This window comes from Notolabrus celidotus, chromosome 19, assembly GCF_009762535.1.
Source record: "Notolabrus celidotus isolate fNotCel1 chromosome 19, fNotCel1.pri, whole genome shotgun sequence".
NCBI classification, from domain to species: domain Eukaryota; kingdom Metazoa; phylum Chordata; class Actinopteri; order Labriformes; family Labridae; genus Notolabrus; species Notolabrus celidotus.
In genome coordinates, this window is record NC_048290.1 from 1,733,979 (window position 1) to 1,756,394 (window position 22,416).

A 22,416-nucleotide genomic window follows, 5' to 3' on the forward strand; every position below is an offset into this window, starting at 1 on the left:
ACTCTAAGTCCTCTTAAAGGTCTTGTTTTCGTCTCTGACAGGCTCAGATTTTTAGTCTTCATGTCTGAGAACATTACAGAAAGAATCTCTACAGAGAGGAACTTTTAAAGCCAGGAGAGGACAGGAGCTGCTGTTCTACTCCTAACATGATCAGTCAATCTTTGTATTACTCTGTTACTTTGTGGCTGTAGGTAGTTAGTTAAGATGTAGTGTGGTATTTGTGCTGCACATGATAAAACCAAAAAAACTGAACCAATCAAAGAATTAACAGGACAGCAACCCCTTAAAAAGATTCATCTCTGTCGGGTTCCTTCCTGTGACGTTGTTGGATATTAAGGAAACAATCTGAGCCTGTCAGAGGACAAAAGAAGAACTTTGAGTGACCGAACTTTGATTGTTTTATTCACCAACAGGGATTAATCTGCACCATCGCAGCCTGTTTTGAGAATCTACTGGAGCATTTTTCAGTTTAAGAGTCATTCAGGAAGTATGTCAAAGTGGAGTCCAGGTTCAAAAGTACTCCCATCTCTGGTTAAATTACTAAATAAATGCCGTAAATCCTCAAATATGAACCGGGCCCGTTATTTGCTTTTACTGCAGAAGGTACCAGGCCTTTAAATGAAGCAGACCTTGAATTCGAGGCAGGCCTTTAAATGAAGCAGGCTTGCATTAGTGGCAGGCCTTTAAATGAAGCAGACCTTGAATTCGAGGCAGGCCTTTAAATGAAGCAGGCTTGCATTAGAGGCAGGCCTTTAAATGAAGCAGACCTTGAATTAGTGGCAGGCCTTTAAATGAAGCAGGCTTGTATTAGAGGCAGGCCTTTAAATGAAGCAGACCTTGAATTCGAGGCAGGCCTTTAAATGAAGCAGGCTTGCATTAGAGGCAGGCCTTTAAATGAAGCAGACCTTGAATTAGTGGCAGGCCTTTAAATGAAGCAGGCTTGTATTAGAGGCTGGCCTTTAAATGAAGCAGGCTTATATTAGAGGCAGGCCTTTAAATGAAGCAGGCTTGTATTAGAGGCAGGCCTTTAAATGAAGCAGGCTTATATTAGAGGCTGGCCTTTAAATGAAGCAGGCTTGTATTAGAGGCAGGCCTTTAAATGAAGCAGGCTTGTATTAGAGGTTGGCCTTTAAATGAAGCAGGCTTGTATTAGAGGCTGGCCTTTAAATGAAGCAGGCTTGTATTAGAGGCGGGCCTTTAAATGAAGCAGACCTTGAATTCGAGGCAGGCCTTTAAATGAAGCAGGCTTGCATTAGAGGCTGGCCTTTAAATGAAGCAGGCTTGCATTAGAGGCAGGCCTTTAAATGAAGCAGGCTTGTATTAGAGGCAGGCCTTTAAATGAAGCAGACCTTGAATTCGAGGCAGGCCTTTAAATGAAGCAGACCTTGAATTCGAGGCAGGCCTTTAAATTAAGCAGGCTTGTATTAGAGGCAGGCCTTTAAATGAAGCAGGCTTGTATTAGAGGCTGGCCTTTAAATGAAGCAGGCTTATATTAGAGGCAGGCCTTTAAATGAAGCAGGCTTATATTAGAGGCAGGCCTTTAAATGAAGCAGGCTTATATTAGAGGCAGGCCTTTAAATGAAGCAGGCTTATATTAGAGGCAGGCCTTTAAATGAAGCAGGCTTATATTAGAGGCAGGCCTTTAACTGAAGCAGGCTTATATTAGAGGCAGGCCTTTAACTGAAGCAGGCTTGTATTAGAGGCAGGCCTTTATTAGAGTCCACTCTGTCTGGGGAATATAATTGTTCATAATTTAGCAAAGTGGGGGTCTGATGAACGAATGGTTCTGAACCTGTGGACAAAAAGTCATCATCTAATTCAGAGAGCACGCTCACAGGGTGCAAACGCTCCCCGCTGCAGAGCAAAAGGTGTCTCCATACGTCTGTGTTTTTTGAATACATTGAAATGATCTCTTATGAACAGGCCCTTTTCTAGCAAATCAGCCTCTTTGCACAAAACACCTGAACCACCAACAAACAGTGCAAACAGCCCCAGACCCTGAGAGGGATGTAGTAGCAGGAAATGGCGCTGGAGTAGTTATTTAAATGTTGTCATGCTCAAACTCTCCACCTCTGGATGAGCTAAACATAAAATATCTGTACATAAAGTCTGCATATATTACTCTGACATCACTGTTGTGGGGGTGTAACCAGTCTGGGGCTCAACCTCTGCAAATATGGGCTGTGACATTACGTATGACTGTTGTCTTTCTGCAAGCTAGCTTCAGGAAGAAAGCTGGTTTGGACTTCTCTTCTCCGTCCAGCTCGTTATAAACGTGGGTAGGATTTAGTGTCGTCAGGATGAGAGCGCTGTTCTTCATTCACTCATAAAAGGCGGTGATAAAGGGACCAGGCCACTAATTGAACCCAGGCCTTTATTTGAGGATTTACGGTTCGTCCTGCGTGTTTGTTTTTAACTGGATTCCACATCAGACAAGTGGACAAGCATCACTTCTACTCGTAATAAAAAGAAGAAAGAAAAAAAACAAAGACAGCGGCAGATTGTTCAGACTTCTTAAAAAAAAAAAAAGGTCCTGGTTTATAACTCCGCCCACCACTGCTCTTTATAATACTGCAACTACAGAGGTGGTTCCACTTTTGATCAACACACAAAGCAAAAAAGAAAAAACAACAAACAACAAAAGAAAAGGAAGCAGGAAGAAGAGAGAACTCTCCAGGTGTCCGTGTGTCCGTCAGCGGGACGTAAACTGGTGCCGGCTGTGATTCAGACGAAGAGGAAAACGCTGAAAAGCAGCACATCCACAGATTCCTCCTCCTCCTCCTCCTTCGCCGCGTTAACAGTCCCGATGTCCGTGTGAGAGATTGTCCTCAGAGTCAGCAGGAAATCAAAATGAAGGCAGAAACAGAATAGTGGTTTATTGTGTCGTATATTCTCACGTAGTCGAAGGTGTTGCTCTTTTCTATGTACAATAATTTATTAGATTCTCTAAATCTGCGATCCTAATTTGCTCTATTTTATGTTCTTTTTTTTTTTAGAAGGAGGCGTCTCTATCCCTCAGTTTTGCTTATATCTGCTGTATAAATTCATGATTTTACTTACAAGCTCGTGTGCTATAAGAGTTGCAAATGTTCCCGAGGTGTTTGTTGAAGAAATAAAAAAAGAGAACAGAAAAGAGAAAAACAGGCGGAGAGCTCACAAACGCCGAGTGATGAGGAGAGGAAGGAGGTCAGTAACGACTGTGTGCTCGGGCGGGTGGAGTCAGGCGGACTGGGGGGGTTAGCTGGTGGGCTGACAGACGGTGGAGCAGGGGGGCGATGGTGGTGTGTGTGTGTGTGTGTGTGTGTGTGTGTGTGTGTGTGTGTGTGTGTGTGTGCGTGTGTGTGTGAGTGTGTGTGAGAGAGGGGGAGGGGGGTATAGTCGTCTTTATTCTGGGGTGTGTGTGATGGTGTTCAGATCTTGAGGCTCTTTATAGTCTCTGCTCTCTTCTTGAGCAGATCTCCCGCCTCCTGTAGAGAGCGCAGGTAACTGCTGTGCACCTTGTCCATAGCAGCCTTCATAAACGACGCTTCATCCTGAAACACACACACACACACACACAGGACACACACACACACACACACACAAACACACACAGGACACACATGAAGCACTGTAAGAATCAGCTGGAGCTCCTTGAATTAAAGCTAGAACAAAGACTTAAGCTGACACATTTAGAGCTCCCCCTGGTGGCTGGCTTCGGTATAGCTCATAAGCCCCGCCTCCTCCATATTAACAGATGGAACATGGGTCAAGTTTTAGAATTAAATATTCTCAAAACACAACTTCTGTCATTGAAGTTAGTTCTTATCACGCTGATTGATGTCCAAGTTTTAACTTTAAAGATAACTTTAGCTTGAAATAATTATCTGTTGTTAAAAAGAGAGGATGATATTTCATGATTGACAGCTAGAGGGCTCCTGTACCATTCTATTCTAACACAAGAGAGTCTTTGGACTTTCCAGAACCATTAGTGTCTGCATCAGAACGACAAAGGAACCAGTTCTGCTGTGGACTGGACCCACCTGAGGGATCTGTGACAGCTAGACTGCTTTGTGCACGACTTGGCTCCAAAATCTGTCACATTAGCGCCCATCATGACGGTATTTTGGCTTCACTTTTGTAAGGGAAGAAGTGGAGGTACGTTGTCCATATTTAAAAACAGTCAATTGTCCAGACCCCGGCATGGGTTCAGATTTATCTCCCTTCCAGATATGCTGAGAAAATCAAATCTGTCGTGTCTTAGTTTCATCTCTAAGAGGTGTGTACTGCTCTTTTATTTTAACCCCTTCACTACAAATTGTGTCTGAACTCATGTGGCGTCTCCAGCAGGAGGAAGCTGAGTCAGGAAAATAGTGTGTGCAGGGTTGAGGCTAGCTTCTGAACAACAGCACCCCAAAAGATAATATGTGTCTTAATCTGTTAAAGTTTTTTCACTCACTGAAGCTGGAAAGAAAATGTTCCTTCCTTTTTTAAATCTATGCTTTTATTTTGAAAGGATCCTTGTATCTAAATGCTATAAATAAAAATCATGCATGGGTGGAAAACACCTGCAAACATATAACAGCTGTCATTTTGGACTGTGTTTATGATAAGCAGGCAAACAAAATATTCTGCTTAATCTGCAACTTCTGCAAAAATAACTGTTTCATTCATGTGACTTAGAATAAAAGGTGAACTGTTTATATTTAATTTCATCTTGCAGGATGATTAGAATCTCCTCAGCCTGACTATTTTATAATTGATGTTGTTTTTTATGAGAGAATGTAAACCATGAAAGACGGGCAGTAAAGAGTTGTTGTTTTCGTTTCTGCACACTGACCTCTGGGAATCCTTCCAAGCTCAAACTGGCCAGTTTAAGGGCTGTAATGCTGGTCTCCTGCCCCTTTATGTGCTCCAGACTCTGGGTGAGCAGGTCCTGCAAGCTCCCCGTCAGCTCCTGGAACCCGCAAACCACCGCCGGCTGCAAGAGACACAAACCATCAGCACAGTGCTCTGTTTCTCACACAGAGAGAGAGACGTAGGGATGAAAGCCGTACCAGAGCTGTGTTTGCATCCTTTTTCTTCTTCTTCTTCTTCTGTAGACTAGTCTTCAGCGGTCGGAGGATCTTGGCACAGTTACTCGCCATCCACAAAGCTATGCACATCGTCTAAAATACATTCAAACGAAGAAGCTTCAACCAATCAGACCGTAAAGGTTGATACATCACGCCTTTGATTGTGTGTTAGAGCAGAGGTCTCACCTCGACAAAGAAGATGAGGTGTTCTAACAAGGCGGGCTGTGTTTTTAATTTGCCCTCTTTCATTTCCAATGAATCCCCTTTGCATTTATTGAGCATTTCTGTGGACGAAAGAAGGAAACATGAAGAGAGAACGGCACAGAGGAAACCTTTAAATGATGAGATCCAGCGTTAACTCACCTTGAAGCTGAACGACTAATGATTTGAAACTGTTACAGATCTGAGTTTGGAGCTCCGACGACTCGTCTGAGGAGATGGAAGAGGAAAGGAATGAATTTACAGAAGAAACAAGGTGATAAACTCTTAATCATTCTCAGGAGTCTCCTCTCACCTAGTCCCACAGTCTCCAGCTCCTGCAGGTGCACCGACAGCTGGAAGGCTGCAGCCTGACACTGACAGCTGCCACTGGACAGAGCTGAAGCCAGGCGGGTGGAGGGGGGACCCAGGAATGGAAACTGTGGAAAGACACAGACATGAGAGCAGGATTAAAACCCAGCATGTCAACAATAGTTCAGTCAACTTCCTCCTTAAATATCTGCTTATACTTTGGAAGAAACTGGGATCATGCAGAGGCTCATTCATGGGGAGATAAATGATGAATCTCCTGAAGTTATCAAAGTAAAAATCCCTCACTCCTGCTCTTCCTCTCATATTCAGATCTTTTGATTCCACCATTAAACTTCCTTCATTCCTCTTTTTAAAACACGTGCGTTCAAACCCACCTGTACTTGTTTGTCTGCTAACTGCGCTCCCGCCTGCAGCGTCTGGTTGAGCTGTGCGAGCAGGCTGCTGATGATCGACGTCTTGTCCGCGACTCCGTTCGATACCTCGGAGTTCTGTTGCGATGGCGTGTGTCCCAGAGAGGCCAGAGCGGCGAGGAGGCGGAGTGTGAGAGAGCGTATCCTCAGCCAGACCGTCTCCTCCTCCAGAGACTGACGCCTGTGCTCCTCAGTTAAGTGTCTGTGAAGAGAAGAAGAGGCCCGATGTTACATTCATATTTAACTGAGACATCAGGCTGTTGTTGGTGCGTCACAGGAGGGGGGGAAGCTGACATCTCTGTCTCTCATGGTGCACAGAGGGGAGCAGAGCGAGGGCAGATCAGAGACTAGTTTATCATCTTGGATGCCGATTGTATACGGTTGCAAAAACATGCTTAAATGGTCGACCTGCAAAGGTATCGTAGATCTATGTGTGGACAGAGCTGTGTGCTGTGTTAAAGTTTACATCCCTTCCTTGCTCAGAGTAGATCTGAGGTTGTTCCTAAATCACTCCTTTGCTTGGACACAGACACAGATGCTAACATGAACTCCTCCCTCAGGATGTGGAGTCTCCTTCTGTGTCTCTCTTCATGTATCCTGTCACTCATAACAAACCTGTCTTTCGGGTCCCAGCTGGTAAAAACAGTCAGGTCTCTGTTGTCCCTCATGTTGTCCCACGGGATGTCGTCCTCCTCTGCCGTCAGAGACATGGCCTTCACGCTCTCCTCCAGACTCAGCACTCTGCAACACACAAACACAGAGTCATCATGTAAAGGCTTCATGCTCACAGAACAAGAGTGCAGAATTGTGTGCAGGTTTTGAGTCTCACATGTCGGCCTCGAGGAACAGATCCAGCAGCATCCTCTCAGTGCGGACCTGAGCAAAGTGCAGCGACTGGTTCAACCTGTTCCTGAGAGCGATGAACTCGGGGATTTTCTCGAAGGCGCCGTACTTGTACGCCTGGATGATGTACTCTGAGGTCTGGAGAGAAGGAGGAGGAGGAGTGAGCGTCACAGAGACGTGTGGACTCGATCAGACGTGAACTCACAGAGAGGAGACACTTACATCTTTCTGGTTGGAGTGGAAAAACCTGAGGGAGAAGTTACAGGACTGGGAGGCTGCAGCGAACTGACCCAACGACTCAGCGTAGCGTGTTAGAAGAAACCTGGAAGAGTGGAGAGAGAGACACATTTAGACTCTTCATAATGTCAGTAATGGATCCTGTCTGTGTCAGTTTTGAGCTTCAGAGGTGTCCAAAGTTTCCAGCAGAGGGCAGTGATTGGTGGTGATGAGCTGATTTACAGTTACTGAGCTCTGTTCTGGAAAAAAAAAGAGCTAGAAAAACAAAGAAAATGCAGCTTTGCAACAATATTGACTACTTTTGGTGACCCACACTCAGAAGGCGTTTTTCGACCGGAGGAACTTTACCCCTGAACTATGTGCGTTCACTTGATTTCTCTTTCTTTCATTAGTTTTTATTTGTTCTATCTTTTTTGTATGTGTGTGTACTTTTCAAAAGAAGAAGCTGTGATTCTCCAGGACAACTTTTTTGCTAATTTTTTTTTTTCATTTTGTTTTTGCCAAAAAAAAAATTTGTTTTCCAATTTTTTTCTTCAAAATTTTAATTTTTCAAAAAAAAGAAAAATTCAAAAAATTTGTTTCAAATTTTTTTTTTTTTTCAATTTTTTTTTGGTCAAATTTTCTTTTGTCAATTTTTTTTTTCAAATTTTCCAAAAACCATTCACAGTCATTGTTTTGTCCATCTGTGATTCACTTGATTTCTCTTTCTTTCATTAGTTTTTATTTGTTCTATCTTTTTTGTATGTGTGTGTTCTTTTCAAAAGAAGAAGCTGTGATTCTCTTGATTTAGCAGCTTGTAACAGTAGTCTTCTCTCAGCCCACCGTGAATGCGTCTCTCCTCCCGGTGTTCCGGTTTTAAAAGTGACCCTGTAAACTGGAGACCTTCAGCTGAACGTGTATGTAAGTGTTTGTGGAGTTTACACAGCTGTTGAAACACAGAGGGAGTTCCTGGGAATGCAAACTAGTTTAGTTTTTATTAAGATTTCAAAATATCCTCATCAGATATTTAATGATCGTCTAAAGACGTTTATAAGGGATGCATCCGGCTGAGAGTCTCCAGTTAACAGGGTCGCTGTTTAAACCAAAACACCGGGCGATCTCTGCCACGGCTTTTTGAGTTCAAAAGGATTTTAAAGCCGTGTTGAAACGTCTTTGCTACTCGCGCTTATCTCCTCTCACGTGTTGATTCATTCATTGCTCTTTCCGTGTTTTTAACCGCAGGAGCAAAATTTTCAGTTTTTTTCAAGTTTTTCTGCTTTTGGAGCACAATTTCAAATTTGAGGAAATTTTTTTTTGACAGGTTACGGGTCAACTTTTTTCAAAAAAATCTTTTGTAAAATTTTCTTTTTGTCAATTTTTTTTTGTCAAATTTTATTTTTGTCAAAAAAAAAAAATCAGTTTTTTTTTACAATTTTTTTTTTCTTGAAATTTTTTTCTTCAAAAAATTTTTTTTCTTGAAATTTTTTTCTTCAAAAATTTTTTTTTTCTTGAAATTTTTTTCTTCAAAAATTTTTTTTTCTTGAAATTTTTTTCTTCAAAAAAAATTTTTTCTTGAAATTTTTTTCTTAAAATTTTTTTCTGCCCTCGACTGGTCTGGTGGTGTAGTGCAGGCTAAAAGACCCCGGGACTCTTGGTCCAAATGCACCTTAAGAAGGTCAAAGTGTTTGTGTACTGACCCTATGGTGTCGTGCTGGACATGCTTGGCGTCCAGGCTGGAGTAAAGGTCCACCACAGGCTCAAAGGCTCCCAGGTGACAGAAGAGCAGCAGCAGCAACAGCTTGAACTGAGCGTTGGAGGGACTGTGAGACAGACCCTCCTGCAGGACGCCCAGACCCTGCCAGACCATGTTTTCATCTCCTGCAACACGGACACAGAGATTTAGAGACCAAAGAGAAGGAGAGAGAGAGATCTGGAACGAGAGACTGAATCACTCACCGGTCTCCTTCCACAGGTCGACGTACACGTGAGCCACCATGAGACAATACATGTCAGAGAACTGCAGCTCCGTCTTCAGGGCCGTCTTTCCTGTAACACACAGAGAGGAGGTTTGAGTGTTGATTATCACTCCTTCATATAATCATGTCATCTGTTTCTTACATGAACAACCTTGAGAGGACTTGTGTGACCCTGCTTCTCTTGAGCCTGAAGATTCATCTCACTTTGAGTCACATCTTTGTCACATTGTGTTAACACTCGTTTATAAAGGAAGTCACACAAACGTTCAGCCTGCACGAGTTTCAGAAGATCATTTGATGCCTTTTTACTGATCGTACATTCTGTTCACTCTGATTATCCTGAACTAATGTTCCCCACCTAATATTCTGAGAACTGATAAAAGCACTCGTACCAAACTTGAGTCCGTGACGATAGTGAGCCTTGAGCTCGGTGATGAGCCTCAGTTTTCCCTCCGCGTCCAGAGAGTGGTGCAGGCCGAGGGCTCGACTCAGCTGACACACACACAGATGCCTCTGCAGCGCCCTGGTGTCGTCTGGGAACGCGAAACCGTCGTCGCCCTGCTCGCCCAGAGGAACCGCCTCGCTCAGACGGTTAATGAACTGAGAGAAAGAGAGGAGAGGAAGAGTCACGGCCTGATCCAAGATTCAACAGAACAACAACAAACTGTGACTCACACGTACCTGAACATGTTCATCAGCAGGGAGGAGGTGCAGGTAGATTTTTAGGTCGGTGATGCAGCAGGGTTTGTCTCCAAACTTCCCAAAGAACTGTACCATCAGCTCTAAAGGATCACCTGTTTGAAGAATCAAAAAGGTAAACATCCAGAGGAGAGTGAAAGAGCAGGAAGATGCAGATGTGTTGTTTAGTTTTTTACCGAGCTGGCTTTCTTCAGGACATCCTCGTTCCCTCAGTCTGTGGATTAATTCAAGTCGAGCTAAAAATGGACCTCTGAGCGAGCGAGACTCTTTGCCCTCTTCCCCTTTGATTCTGTCCTCCACGAACCTCACCACTTCAGCCACCGTGTGATGAACCGAGCCCTCCGAACAGCTGCAGAAGAAGAGGAACAGAAAAGAAGATGCAGATCAGAGCTGGAGCTACAACTCACTGACACTCTCCTAACAGTTCTTTGTACTCACTGTTCGCCTTCCTCCGGGGCGCTCCACGACTGATCGATCAGGTGGAAGAGAGAGTCAAAGTAGGCGGGGTAAAACTGCCAATCATCAGGACTGTGAACATAAACAATCAGGTTTATAACACCTCCTCTGATCCGTGGGTCTTTGAATGTTGAATAAGTGTTGTGAAGAATGTAAACACACTTCTTGAGGAGCAGCTTGTGAGCTAAGGCGTTACACTCGGGCCAGCGCTGTAGTCTCTGGTAGAGCATCATACACTTGCTCTCTCTGCTCTGAAGCTCACTGGTCAGCTTCTCTGTGGGAACACAGGATCACAGAGAACACAGGTGAGTTCAGAAGATTTACTGTAACACAGGACTTCCACCAGATCCGTGTCCGATCCGCTGCGGTCCGGAGCAGGACCGCCGGACAACTGGAGTCATGTGATCGAGGTTTCCCCGCTGTAATCATTAAATCAAGGATTCTCCTCCTCCTCCTCTCCTCATCCATGTTGTCTTTCTGGTCCTCTGAAAACCTCTGACCTGTTGACTCCAGGCCTGGCTCCGCTCATCATGACTTTGGTTTGTTGTTGTAGTTAAGTGAAATACAATCTGGTGATAACACAGAGTGTTTTATTCTGAAAATTAACCGGATGTTTTCATTTTGTTTTGGTGAAACCTGACTTCCTGTCCCGCTCCATCTGCTCTGTAGAGATTGATGCGTCGTGCTCCGGCATCCAGGACAAATAGAAGTCTTGTGTATCTGATCCGGAGGACTCCGACCTGCCGGATCAGAGACGCAGGTGGAACGCAACGGAGCGGATCCAGTGGAAGTTAACGCATTGACTAGAATGGAAACCTATCAGATCTGGTGCTGTGACGGATCAGAGACAGACCGGACACGGATCTGGTGAAATTTGGCCATTAGAGATAAAGTGCAGAAAGATTGATTTCTACAAGGAGGAGAGATGCAGGAGGATACCAGGGCGGGCCGCTTTACTTTAATGCCAATGATGACGTTCCATCGAGGGAAAGGTTTGGAAACTGAATGTGTCTGTAAAGAGCTCTGTACCCAAACTGTGGCGATCTTTCAGAGTTTCACAAACACACACATACGTACCCCCGAGCGGGCCTCGGATCACGTCGAGAGCCTCCACACATTTCCCCAAACGTTCAAGGATCATAAAATACAGCTGCACCTGCAGAAACACATGAAGAAGACAGACTGTCAATAACAACACAGACTCTGTTACAGATCCTGTTTCATCTGGAGGTCACAGATTAAAGTATGTTGACCTTATTAACCTGACTGTAAGGAAGTGTTTTGTTCTTGAGATGACATTTGAAAAGTGGATAAAAACTCGTCTTGTGCTCTGCAGCTTTTGTGCCTTTAATTGCAGTGCTGGTGAGATTCTGCAGTTCTGTTTATAGAGCATCTTCCACTCTGAGTTTGCTGTTTCTGAGGCTTTGTAGAAGGAAAATTAACTGCTGATTAGTGGAACAAGTTGGAATCCAAACACTATCTGCAGAAACAGAGTAACTCGCCTCCAGAGCTGAAAGAGTTTCTGCTGTCACCGAGAAACAGCTTTTATTCTGACAGCTGCAGCAGAGAGAGGAGAGGCTTGGACATGTGACTAATGAAGGAGCGACGCTGAACAGAAGGGGGATTTACTTTTTGAGGCAACTCAGGGATTTCATGTTTCACTTTCAGGAAGTTTCAAGGATGTGGACACTCAACCGCTTCCATGAGAGGATCAGAGTGAGAGTAGGACTTCCGTTTTTCCATAAAACTCCAAAATGAACTCATGACTTAGTCCTCCTGATTGTTCTGTCCATGCAACTTCACCATCTCTTTGACATTTCACTCTTTAAAGACTTTGCCACATTATCTGTGGATGTCCCGACGGTGCTGCTGGTATTTGTAGTCAATAGAAGCGATTATTCTCAGAGCTCTCCTTGCTGTCTGTGCCTTCATGTTTCAGGACGCACTGCGCACAAGCAGCTGCAGCATCTCTTCAGCTGCAGGATAACAGAAGTGCAGCAAATAAATGAGTGCATATGAGCTTTAACTGCAGCGTTTAATCTGAGGGTAGCTGATGGCTAACCTGACTGCATCAAAGTGGCGTGAAAGCACGGCCCTGATACCCTGGCATCCGTCCAGCAGGTAAAAGGTGAACATGCAGAGTGAGAGAGCTCTGCATGTTCACATAAACATACTCTGATTTCTACCACGTGTTTATTCTGCATGCTGATGCTGTGATGAGGATGATAAGGATGAGATTAATCCTTCAGCCATGACTTCCACTCAAATAGATACAGCCAAAACAAAACCGCAATTCAGCTCGTCCATGAAGCAGTCAGATTTTGTGGCTCGTTCTTGCCCAGTTAAAGCAAACATAGGAATCTGAGACGCCTGCTGAGATGAAAATGAAAGTTGGGGAACACTTCCCTAAAGTCAAAGGGACAAAACATGAATCCTCACCTCTGCTTCCGCTTCAATCTTCTCCTCTTTGACCATTTTCTCCACCATCCGTTCAGCCAGAGGAAGGAACATCGTCTGGGCCAGCTTTTCATCTTGTGCTGAGATGGCCTGAATAAAAACAGAGAGCAGGAGTTAGTCAGATGAAAGACGACATGCAGGAAGATCTGTGCGAGGAAAGTCACTGAGGTGCATGTACCTGCATCACCAGACTCATGACAGACCAGAAGTAATACGGGTTCTTGGGGACGATTTTGTAGAGAGCCATTCCTGCCTGTGAGGAGACAAACATGCAGCATCAACATCCTCTTCGTTACATCGATGTGAGAGTTAAATCTGAATAAGAGGACTGGAGATCTCTCACCTGCTGCATCTTCTTGTACTCCCCGACACGAGCGTACGCCATGAAGAGGTGAGAGTGATACTCCTCGCTGAGAGGAACCTTCTTCACCGCAGCTTCATAAAGCTTAGTGACCAATTCAGCTACAAACGACAGGCACAGAATGACCCAACGTGAAGTCTCTCAGTATGTTCAAGCAGCCGTCATGTGTGTGTGCGTGCGTGTGTGTGTACTCACGACGATGCATCTCTCTGTATAATATCGTCAGAGCCTGCAGAGAGTTGTCGTCGGTGGGCTCGAGCGTGGCGACTTCCTGCGCCAGAGTGAACGCTTCATCCTGCTTCCCGGTCCTCTGGAGACCGATGGCCTTGAGGACCTGAGAGGAGGCAGAGGAGTTCAGGATTTAAGACACTCAAAGAGGGCGGCCTGGCTTTCCAAGAAAACACAGTTCACGTAGGTTTTACAGCCAGATCTGTGTCTGCAGGAGGAGTCTGATCACAGCCTGGTGTGTGGGTGTGAGTTCGGTTGTGTTTGCGTCACTTGACACCAAATTAATTGAAGCGTTTTACATTATCATGCTTTTCTTCCCGAGTCGCTCAGGGACACAGATTCAGACGCTCATCCTTAAAGCTTCAGAGTGTCTCTTTGTTTTAGACCTCACCTCTCAGCTGCTTTTAAAAGCAATGAAACGATGAAATGTTAAATTAGCTCATGTGATGTGACTGTGTCCAAATGGGGGAGAAACTTTGTTCTACCTTGAAGGCTTTTTTATGCACTTACATCAAACTTCTGTCCAGGGATTTGTTGCACGTACCGAGCAGGGATGTTAATGATTTGTATTTGTTTTGTAATTTCCTGCATTTTTTTTTGCTGTGAAGCAATTTCATTAAGAAAAGTGTTATATAAATAAAGTTTATTATATTATTATGCATCATCTTGCAACTGAGAAATAATCACATTGAGTATTGTTTTGGTCCCAGGAAGTAAAATCAATGTTATCTTCTTGATCTCTAAAGATCGATTATGGAGAATACTCAGAATTAGCATCCCGAGTACTGAGTGAGCATATTTTTCTGCATTGCAGCATTTAGGTGAAAGTAACTTTTGTTCTGAGGCGACGACGTGACCCTCAAAGTTTTCTGTTGCTGTTGTTTCAGATAAACGATGAAGCTGAAACAGCTCAAAGCTCTGATGTCTGATGTAAGGAGCCTTATGTAGGCTGCAGCAGAGTCCCTTGGCTCTCACATACAGGCAGGATGTACATTCATGCTCCTGTTACAGCTCGGCTGTGATGTGTAATTTATGGAGGTGAGTAACAGAGGCTGAATGAGGGGCGACGGTGGCGATGTGTAAGCTGAGTAAGCAGGGCAGAACTGAGCTCCTGCTCGTGTGTATACAAGCGCCCTGCAACGCCATAATGAAACCACACGCTGGGACACTAATGGCTCGTTTCCACCAAGCGGTCTGGTACAGATCAGTACAGTTTGGTACGGATCCTGTTTGTGTTTCTGTGCCCTACTTGGTGGGCGGCGTGTAAGCCGGGTGCCGGGGGCTGCGTGTATAGTGTACCCCGCTAATAAATGCAATGAGGAAGAAAAACGTGAGGAGAGTCTGCACTAGGGGTGAGCCCGATTAAGGATTTGCTTAGTCGAATCTGATCATCAGATTTTGCCCGTAGTGGATGAATAGTGGAATGTTTGTTTTTCATTATTGACCCAAAGTCTGCATGATGGTGACCACATGACAATATTACACATAACCCTTTACAATTAAGAGACTCATAGCTTAAAGTAAAAGGGACAACAGAATATTATAAGTATAAAACTTAGATTTTTTAAATCTATATTACAAAAACAACGAGGTGATGAAGGAGAGAAAACTCAAATAAGGCCACCATCAGTTAAACATGGAACAACGCTCCACTATAGAGAAAGGAATCAGGAGATATTTAAACAGTGTTCACACAGCAGAGAGCAGCACTGCAGAGGGTAGTCTGTCCAACTTAAGACTAAACATTTGTATAATGTTCAAAATCAAACCTGAACCAGCTAAAGGGTTTTTAAATCTCTTAACAGAACCTTTTAAAACAGTCTTTCATCGCGTCTTTGTCCGCTTGAGTCTTTTCAAACTGTACGTGAGGAAAACCATCGTGTGTACGGGCAGAAGTGCGCTCCTGTCTTTGTTGACTGTAAATCCTGTCTTTGAGAATATCCTCTCTGATGGTGTGGAGGTGGATGGGATGCTGTGGATTGTTTTTGAGGCTTCAGACAGCTTTGGGGTATCCCTCCTGGTTCTTTTGGCCCCGTACAGTTTTTGTGTGGTCCGGTAATCCTTGATCTCACAGCCCTCTTCATGAAGCTGCTCCTCATCTTCATCACTAGTTTTTAGGATCAACTGAAGTTTTATTTCCTGACATTTTGAGCTGCCATGAACGTAGAAAGATTTAAAGACCAGCTGAGGTACGTCTGCTCCACAGGTCCTGCTAAATGGGAGAGTCCACCTTTAATTACCAGGGGAGATTTAATGACCACTTTAAGGAGATTTAACACTTCAAGAGCTGTTCTCAGAATTACATTCAATAAGTTTATATTTATATCAAAACAGGATATATGAGACTCTATTTTTACTGGAAACAGGAAAAGAATGTAAAATTAGACATTGAGCACCCCCATGGTTTGAATGGACTGATCCATGTTTCATATGCAAATATTCAACTATGAGATTGTCAGTCGACTAAGACTCGTTAGAACCAATCGTCCAATATTCCACTATTTGGGGTCACCCCTAGTCTGCACCTCGTGACGCCATTTTCCAAACAAAAGAAGTTCTCTTCCTGAAGTCCACTGGAGATTTAAACATGGCGGAGTTCTGTGTTGTTCTTTATTACCGCTGTCGCACAGGAAGTGACGATTCTTTCAACCAATCAACAGACTGCAGTGTTTCTAGCTCCACCTTCTGGGGTCGGATCGGTATGTCCGGCACCCCAACAGAAGGGCACCAAAAAGTGGGACGGTACGGCTCGGTGATTTGGGGACCTGTTCCGGTTTTAGTCGATGGAAACGCCACAAAATGCGTGCCGTACCGAGACGAACCTGAACTGAACCGCTTGGTGGAAACGCGAGATCACATCTTAAGGAGTGGTGCAGAAGGTGAGAAACTTCATCAGTGCATGCACGGGTACCAACAGGACAAACACAAACCACAACAGTTTGAGGGAGCGGTTCCTCGGTCACCCACCTTGGCACAGTGCAGGTCCTTGTGTTTCTTCAGCAGCTTGTCTGCTTGCTGTATCGCCATTTTATTGTTGCCATTGTCCAGGTAATCTGCAGAAACACAGGAGACAGCAATGTGACGTTAATGATGGTGAGAGAACCAAACTTGAGTTTAACCCTGCAGGGACGCTTTAGGAGGACTGGGTGTGGTCACGCAGAGAAACCAGGGTCCCAAAACAAGTCCCCAACATGGGGCGGTACTTTCAGAAAATACATGATGAGTGTGCTTCAATATGTCCTTTCAGGTGACAGAGGGAGAAACAGACAAGCTCTATCTGAGTCTCATCCACACAGATAACACCAGCCCGTCTTTATCAGAGTCAACATTGATGAACAGCTCCCTAAAAGTGTCCACAGTGGACTTTAACTTCTTTAAAATAGTCGCTCCTTGACCTTAAACTTCTTGGTTCTTTCGTTGGAGACTTGACTTGACTTATGCAACAATTTCTGTCTTTGCAAACACCGAACATTAAACAGTTTCAGCCTCTGAAGTGTCTTTTCTTCCTTCTATGGGACACTAAACTGAGAATATTTGGGATGATCCATGAGGACAAACAAAACAAGCAACTTTGAGACACTTTACATGATGCCACAGATAATTTACCTCATCTTATTGAGCACTGAATCCTCTTCATAGATAGAATAATCAACAGTTGATAATAATAAAAGTAAGTCTCTGCCGCTCTTAGTTTCATTTCTGGAGGGTCAAATTGATTTCTATTTCCTGGCTGCTGGACGTTGAAGTATGTTCAGGCCGTCACACACCAGCAGAGCCGCTTCCATTCAGCCTCCTCAGGACAGCTGGGTGCCAAAATTAACTGAGCCAGACGGTGCATTGTGGTTATGTCATGTCTATTCTCTGTGTTCGCACCGTCACCACAGAATAACCACAAGTTGACCAACGCCGACAGACAACTACGATCCCACCGGCTCGGGTTACTGCTGCTGGACTGAGCAGCTTTGACACCACCATGGAGGACATTGTTAAAGTCACGTTACAGTGGTTTATAAATGAACTTTAACTGCTGCTTCTTGCATTGCCGAGCTAATGCTGCTTAAAAGAGGCTGATCAGCACGTTTCTAACAAACCTGCAGCTATTCTCCAGAGTTAGAGTTTAAAATGATCTCTATACAGTTAGATGGAAAGGATCCAGAGTGATAACACAAATATCTTGGCATATGGATTGATGAACATGCAACTTCCAGCTGACTCAGGCAGAAAAGTGTCTCTTCCTGCAGAAACAAAACAACCTTTAGGATGTTTTGGAGGAGAAACAGCTGCATAGGCAGATTTCATGAAGCATGCACCGTCCATAACCCTCAAACGTCTTCACTCCATCCTTTACTCCGCTGCACTGACATTTATTACCGGTGACACCTGCGGTACACACATCACTGCAGCATCTCACTAAGTGGGAAGGGCCCAGCAGCAGAGACTATACTTTCTGAGGAAGTTAAAGCAGGCCCAGCAACCTCAACGCCTCAACGCCTGCTGACTAGCTTTTATCGGTCACCGGTAGAGAGCCTCCTGACCTCCTGCTGCACGGCAGAGAACAGGAGAGACCTCCAAAGGGTGGTGAGGGCTGCGGAGCGAGTTGTCGGGACCACACTACCTAACCTCAATGACATCTATGCTGGCCGACTATGCAGGAAAGCCAGCAGCATCAGCAAGGACCCCACACACCCTGGTCACTATCTTTCCCTCCTCCCTCTCCTCTGGAAAGAGATACCGGACACTCAAAGCACACAAACAGACTGAACAACAGCGTCTTCCCACAAGCTGTTCAGGTAGTGTGCCCCCTGTCCCGCCCTATCCCCCCTCCCCCAGTAGAGACTGAGTATGGACAGTATTAAAATCAACATCAACCTCAATCCCTTGCACAGCAGGGACTAAAAGGTATGCACTTTTAAAGATAACTATTTATATGACTGGCATACACACCTGTACAGACACACAGTGCAATTTAATTTATTCTACTTTATCTCTTAACTATTCTATCACTCTAACATGCCTTGTTTTTATTTCTATTGTCACATTGGGTTATTCTAAATGTTAAATCACTGCTATGTGAAGAGGTGCTAAACTGCCTTTCATTGTTTCACAACAATGATGATAAAGATCTATTCTTCTTTCTACTTGTGCAAAAATAAGGCAGGGTGTCCTCTCTCTCCAGAAGACATCTTATATATACATCTTTTGATTTACGAAGCTCTGATGGAGAAGTCTCACTCACACCGACTCAAGCTGCAAAATAAATCACATTTTCATCCAATGCAATAAAACCAGTCACATTAAAACACACTGCAAATGTTTCTGTGTCCAGATATGGCTTCAAATCAGTAGAAATCACATGCTTCTCTAGTTATTATGTCACTTTTATGTTCTGCACCTGACTCCTGGATAAGAAAACAAAATCAACTTGAAATGGATTCATTTTTAACCTTTTATATATTATAAAAAGTGTGATCTGCTGCCTCTACACCTATCTACTACGATGGACAACGTCACACCCCCTCCAGGAGACCATAACAACACTAAGGAGCTCGTTCAGTGACAGACTTCTTCACCCGCGGTGTCACACAGAGATACCGCAGGTCTTTTCTTCCTGCAGTGGTCAGACTCTATAACCAATAATATATTTAGATATGTTGTAGATATGCTTATTTCTACCTCTTTAATTTAATTAAAGGCTCTTGTGTGTTGAAGACACTTTTGCACTGTCTACTTTGCTGCTGTGACACTTACATTTCCCCCCTGTGGGACGAATAAAGGATTATCTTATCTTGTCTTGTCTTGTTTGTATTCGTTTAAAACATGTGAACTTTATTTATATATTATCCTCAGTTCAATCATCGAGCTCGTCTAAGGACAAAAGGTGACGGTGCTTTTCAACACTGTGGAACGCTCTTCCTGTAAATAATCACTCAGCTGTCTCTGTTGTCACTTTTAAAAAACTCTTAAAGACACATTTATTTAAAGAGGCCTTCGACTCACCTTGTTCAGACTAATGTTTTAATGATGCTGTTGTCTGCTTCTTTTACTGTTTTATGATTTCATTTGAATTTGAATATTTTTCCTGTGAAGCACTTTGTGATTTTATCCTATGAAAGGTGTTATACTAAATAAAATGTACTTCCTCCTCAACAAATTACAATACACACAAAACTCAGCTGCACTCCTCCTCACTCACACCCGCTCCAGAGACCACGTCACCCCAGTCCTCCAGAACCTCCATTGGCTTCCCATCACCTCCAGACTACAGTACAAGATCCTCCTCCTCATCACCAACAAAGCCCTCCATCATCTAGCTCCCTCCTACCTCACCGACCTTCTGCAGCCATGCAATCCCTCCTGCAACCTCCTCACCCCTCTCACCCAACCCAAGCACTGAACCTGGGGGGACAGGGCCTTCTCTGTCACTGCCCCCACCCTCTGGAGCTCTCTCCCCCATCACCTCAGACTCTCTCCCTCACTCACCAACTTCAAATCCAGACTCAAATCCACCTATGTAGAAAGGCTTTTAAACTATAATTGATCTTTTTGTTTTTGTTGCTTATCTATTGTATTTTTTTAAAAAAGTGTCTTAGATAAACTTTTAAAGCACTTTTATAAATAAAATGTATTATTATTATTCTTACATTAGCCATTCAAAAACAGCTTTATCTTGGACATCCTTTCTTATTTGACCCTTTATTCTCTTTGCTATCTAATAGACTGACATCAGGGTTGATTTAAAGTGAGTTCAAGTGTAAATAAAGGTTGTATGCATGTGTCTAATAAGTCAGTATCATCCATACAAACCTGCAGCAGAGAAAGAAGTACTTCTAACATATAAAACTTGTATTAAAACCCAGAAAGTGATCATTACTCTGTTCTTAGTGAGCACACCGTGCAGCCCTTTAAGCTATGACAGCTAGTTAGCTTGTAGCATTGTCCTTACACTATTATGAACATGATGCTAGCTGCTAGCTTAACACCAAACTAGCTTTAAAGCATCTTCAGAGTCACTCCAGACCTGGACGTGCATCTCATTAGAACCTAAACACCTACCGACCTGAAGCAGAACACAGTAAGAACTGCACACCTTGTCCCTGAAGGTGTAAACAGAGCTAGCTCCCCATTGATGACATGCTAGCTGAGGCATTAGCATGCTAGCTAGCTGTCAAATATCGACCGTTAGAGAGGAAGGACTTTAAACTGAGACAAACACGATTAAAAGAAGTCTGTTTCTCTCCTCTCTACATCACCACCCACAGTCTGCGGAGGTTTACCACACTGCTCCACACACAGACCCCCGGGGGTCGTGTCCCGCCCCGGCTCGGAGGCAGGCCGGGGAAGGTGCTCTGTCATCGGGCGCAGCGGGCAGCAGAGCCCGGGGATGGAGCTGCTGCGGCCTCAGAGCTCCACAGCAGCTCCTCTGAGCTCGTGCAGCCTTCAGGGGAACAGTAATGTTCCTTAAATATAAAAACCAGCTGAGTCAGAACTCTCTCCATTCAGCCGTACCGTATATCGGCCTCAGTCTCCGGTCGTTGGGATCCTGCACATGGCCTCGCGCCGCCATGGTGGAGTTTACCTGCTGGGTAAGGGTGCACGCATGCGCAGACTGAGCAGCGTCCGGGAGCGATTAAAGGATTTTTTTTGAGAGCAGGGAGCTGTCATAATCTGTAACCTGTACACAGGACTTCATATGGACACAAACACATCTCAATGAACTGCAGGAACATTTCAATAAGTGCAAAAACTTTCAAAATAATACAGAAATATGTTATGAAACACAAAATAATTCACAAAACACAAATATAGTTCATGATAGTTTCATTTAAATGTAAAGTCAGACTGTCTAATGGCATCATTTAATTTAAAATGACAAATGAAAGTGAAACTATTCATTACCATTGATAGTAATGGAGTAGCAATAATGTGTTACTAAGTAAGACCATTTGAAACACGAAAAACTTTCTGTGTAATGCATAAAGAATGTACAAAATGCAAAGATATCAAACAAAACAGACAAATATTTTACAAAAAAGTAAAATAAAACAATTTTCTTAAATGTTTTTGAAGTTAATTAAATAGCTTTGCACTTCTTAAAATGTTTCTAAAATTGTATTAAATATTTTTAAATTTATGAAATGTTTTGTAAAATATTTTGTGCTTTGTAAAACCTTTTTTTGAATACACATACATATATATTGAGTTTTTAATTATCTTCAATCAAATATTTTGGTTTTGTGTTAAAAGTTTTGGCATTAAGAAATCTCTTTTAATTCATGAAATATTTCTTAATAATTTAAATTGTATGAAATATCTGAGTGTTTTATTACAGGTTTTTTCTGTCATGAAATTGACCTTCAGGACCACCATACCTTCTCGGATGTCAATCAATCTTGGACATGTATTTAATACTTTACCAGGTACTAAAATGTATTTATAGACAAGAATTTCTTCACCAAGAAAGTAAAAAAACTTCTGATTATTAAAGAGCTTAAACTTCTGTCAACTTTTGTTGCAGGAAGGGTTTTTAAACCCTGATTTTATTACTTCTTATTTATAGAAAATAAAACATTTATTTACTTTATTATACCTTATTTATTTAATACTGGTTATTTATACCTGCTTATATTCCAGTGGTAGAAAGTCACAAAATGAATCCACTCAAGTAGTTTGAATTTTGAGTCACTTGTGATACTTTAATGTTATATTTTATGCTTCTCTTTACTTCACTCCACCTCCACTCAAAGGTAAATATTATGATTTGAACTGTCAGCTTGCATTACTTACTTAGCTGCTGCTTGGATTGATAGAAATAAGCAACATTAATTAGCCTTCAATGTTAATCCATGATAGTGATGATCATGATTATTTTGCCTTGTGTGCATATTTTTCATGCTTATATGTATTTTACTGCAAATAATCTTGTACTGTAGCTTTAAACATGTCACCTTTACTGGCTGCAGAGTATTTGTACACTGTGTTATTAGTGAGACATCTGAGCACTTGCTCTACTGATGCCAAAATGTATGAAAACAAACATTTGAGTGTTTTCAATCATTTTTTATGTCAGTGCATGAAACATAATCTTCTAATGTGCATTATCTTACAATATCTGGATGATTCTCATCTGATGTGTCTGAGTAATTCCAGAGGATGGATCATTTTAATGATCAGACATGAAGATAAAA

General features: G+C 43.1%; 1 protein-coding gene across 2 annotated transcripts; it reads right to left on the reverse strand.

The window, feature by feature from the left end:
- Positions 1-385: 385 nt before the first annotated feature.
- Positions 386-20,948, reverse strand: naa25 (N-alpha-acetyltransferase 25, NatB auxiliary subunit). 2 transcript variants are annotated; one of them, XM_034709119.1, is made up of 24 exons: positions 20,738-20,948; positions 16,199-16,284; positions 13,199-13,337; positions 12,986-13,104; positions 12,821-12,895; positions 12,625-12,732; positions 11,263-11,341; positions 10,348-10,459; positions 10,168-10,257; positions 9,906-10,078; positions 9,712-9,824; positions 9,423-9,630; positions 9,011-9,100; positions 8,752-8,932; positions 7,061-7,160; positions 6,825-6,976; positions 6,611-6,736; positions 5,960-6,197; positions 5,569-5,692; positions 5,418-5,483; positions 5,241-5,338; positions 5,037-5,147; positions 4,820-4,960; positions 386-3,533 (listed from the first exon to the last, which is right to left on the reverse strand). In XM_034709119.1, the coding sequence occupies exons 1-24, from the start codon at positions 20,793-20,795 to the stop codon at positions 3,411-3,413; spliced, it is 2,910 nt and encodes a 969-aa protein (XP_034565010.1). In that variant the 5' UTR covers positions 20,796-20,948; the 3' UTR covers positions 386-3,410. The 2 variants fall into 2 exon arrangements, with proteins under 2 accessions (XP_034565010.1, XP_034565011.1); XM_034709120.1 differs by lacking the exon at positions 20,738-20,948 and adding an exon at positions 20,489-20,656.
- Positions 20,949-22,416: the final 1,468 nt, after the last annotated feature.

Excerpts from the sequence above, each read along its gene's own strand:
- naa25 (XM_034709119.1), bottom strand. The coding sequence starts at position 20,795 with ATGGCGGCGCGAGGCCATGTGCAGGATCCCAACGACCGGAGACTGAGG. Across the intron at positions 7,161-8,751 it reads GTCCAGCACGACACCATAGG|GTTTCTTCTAACACGCTACG; the intron begins GTCAGTACACAA and ends CCACTCTTCCAG. Across the intron at positions 4,961-5,036 it reads AGGATGCAAACACAGCTCTG|CCGGCGGTGGTTTGCGGGTT; the intron begins GTACGGCTTTCA and ends TGTCTCTTGCAG.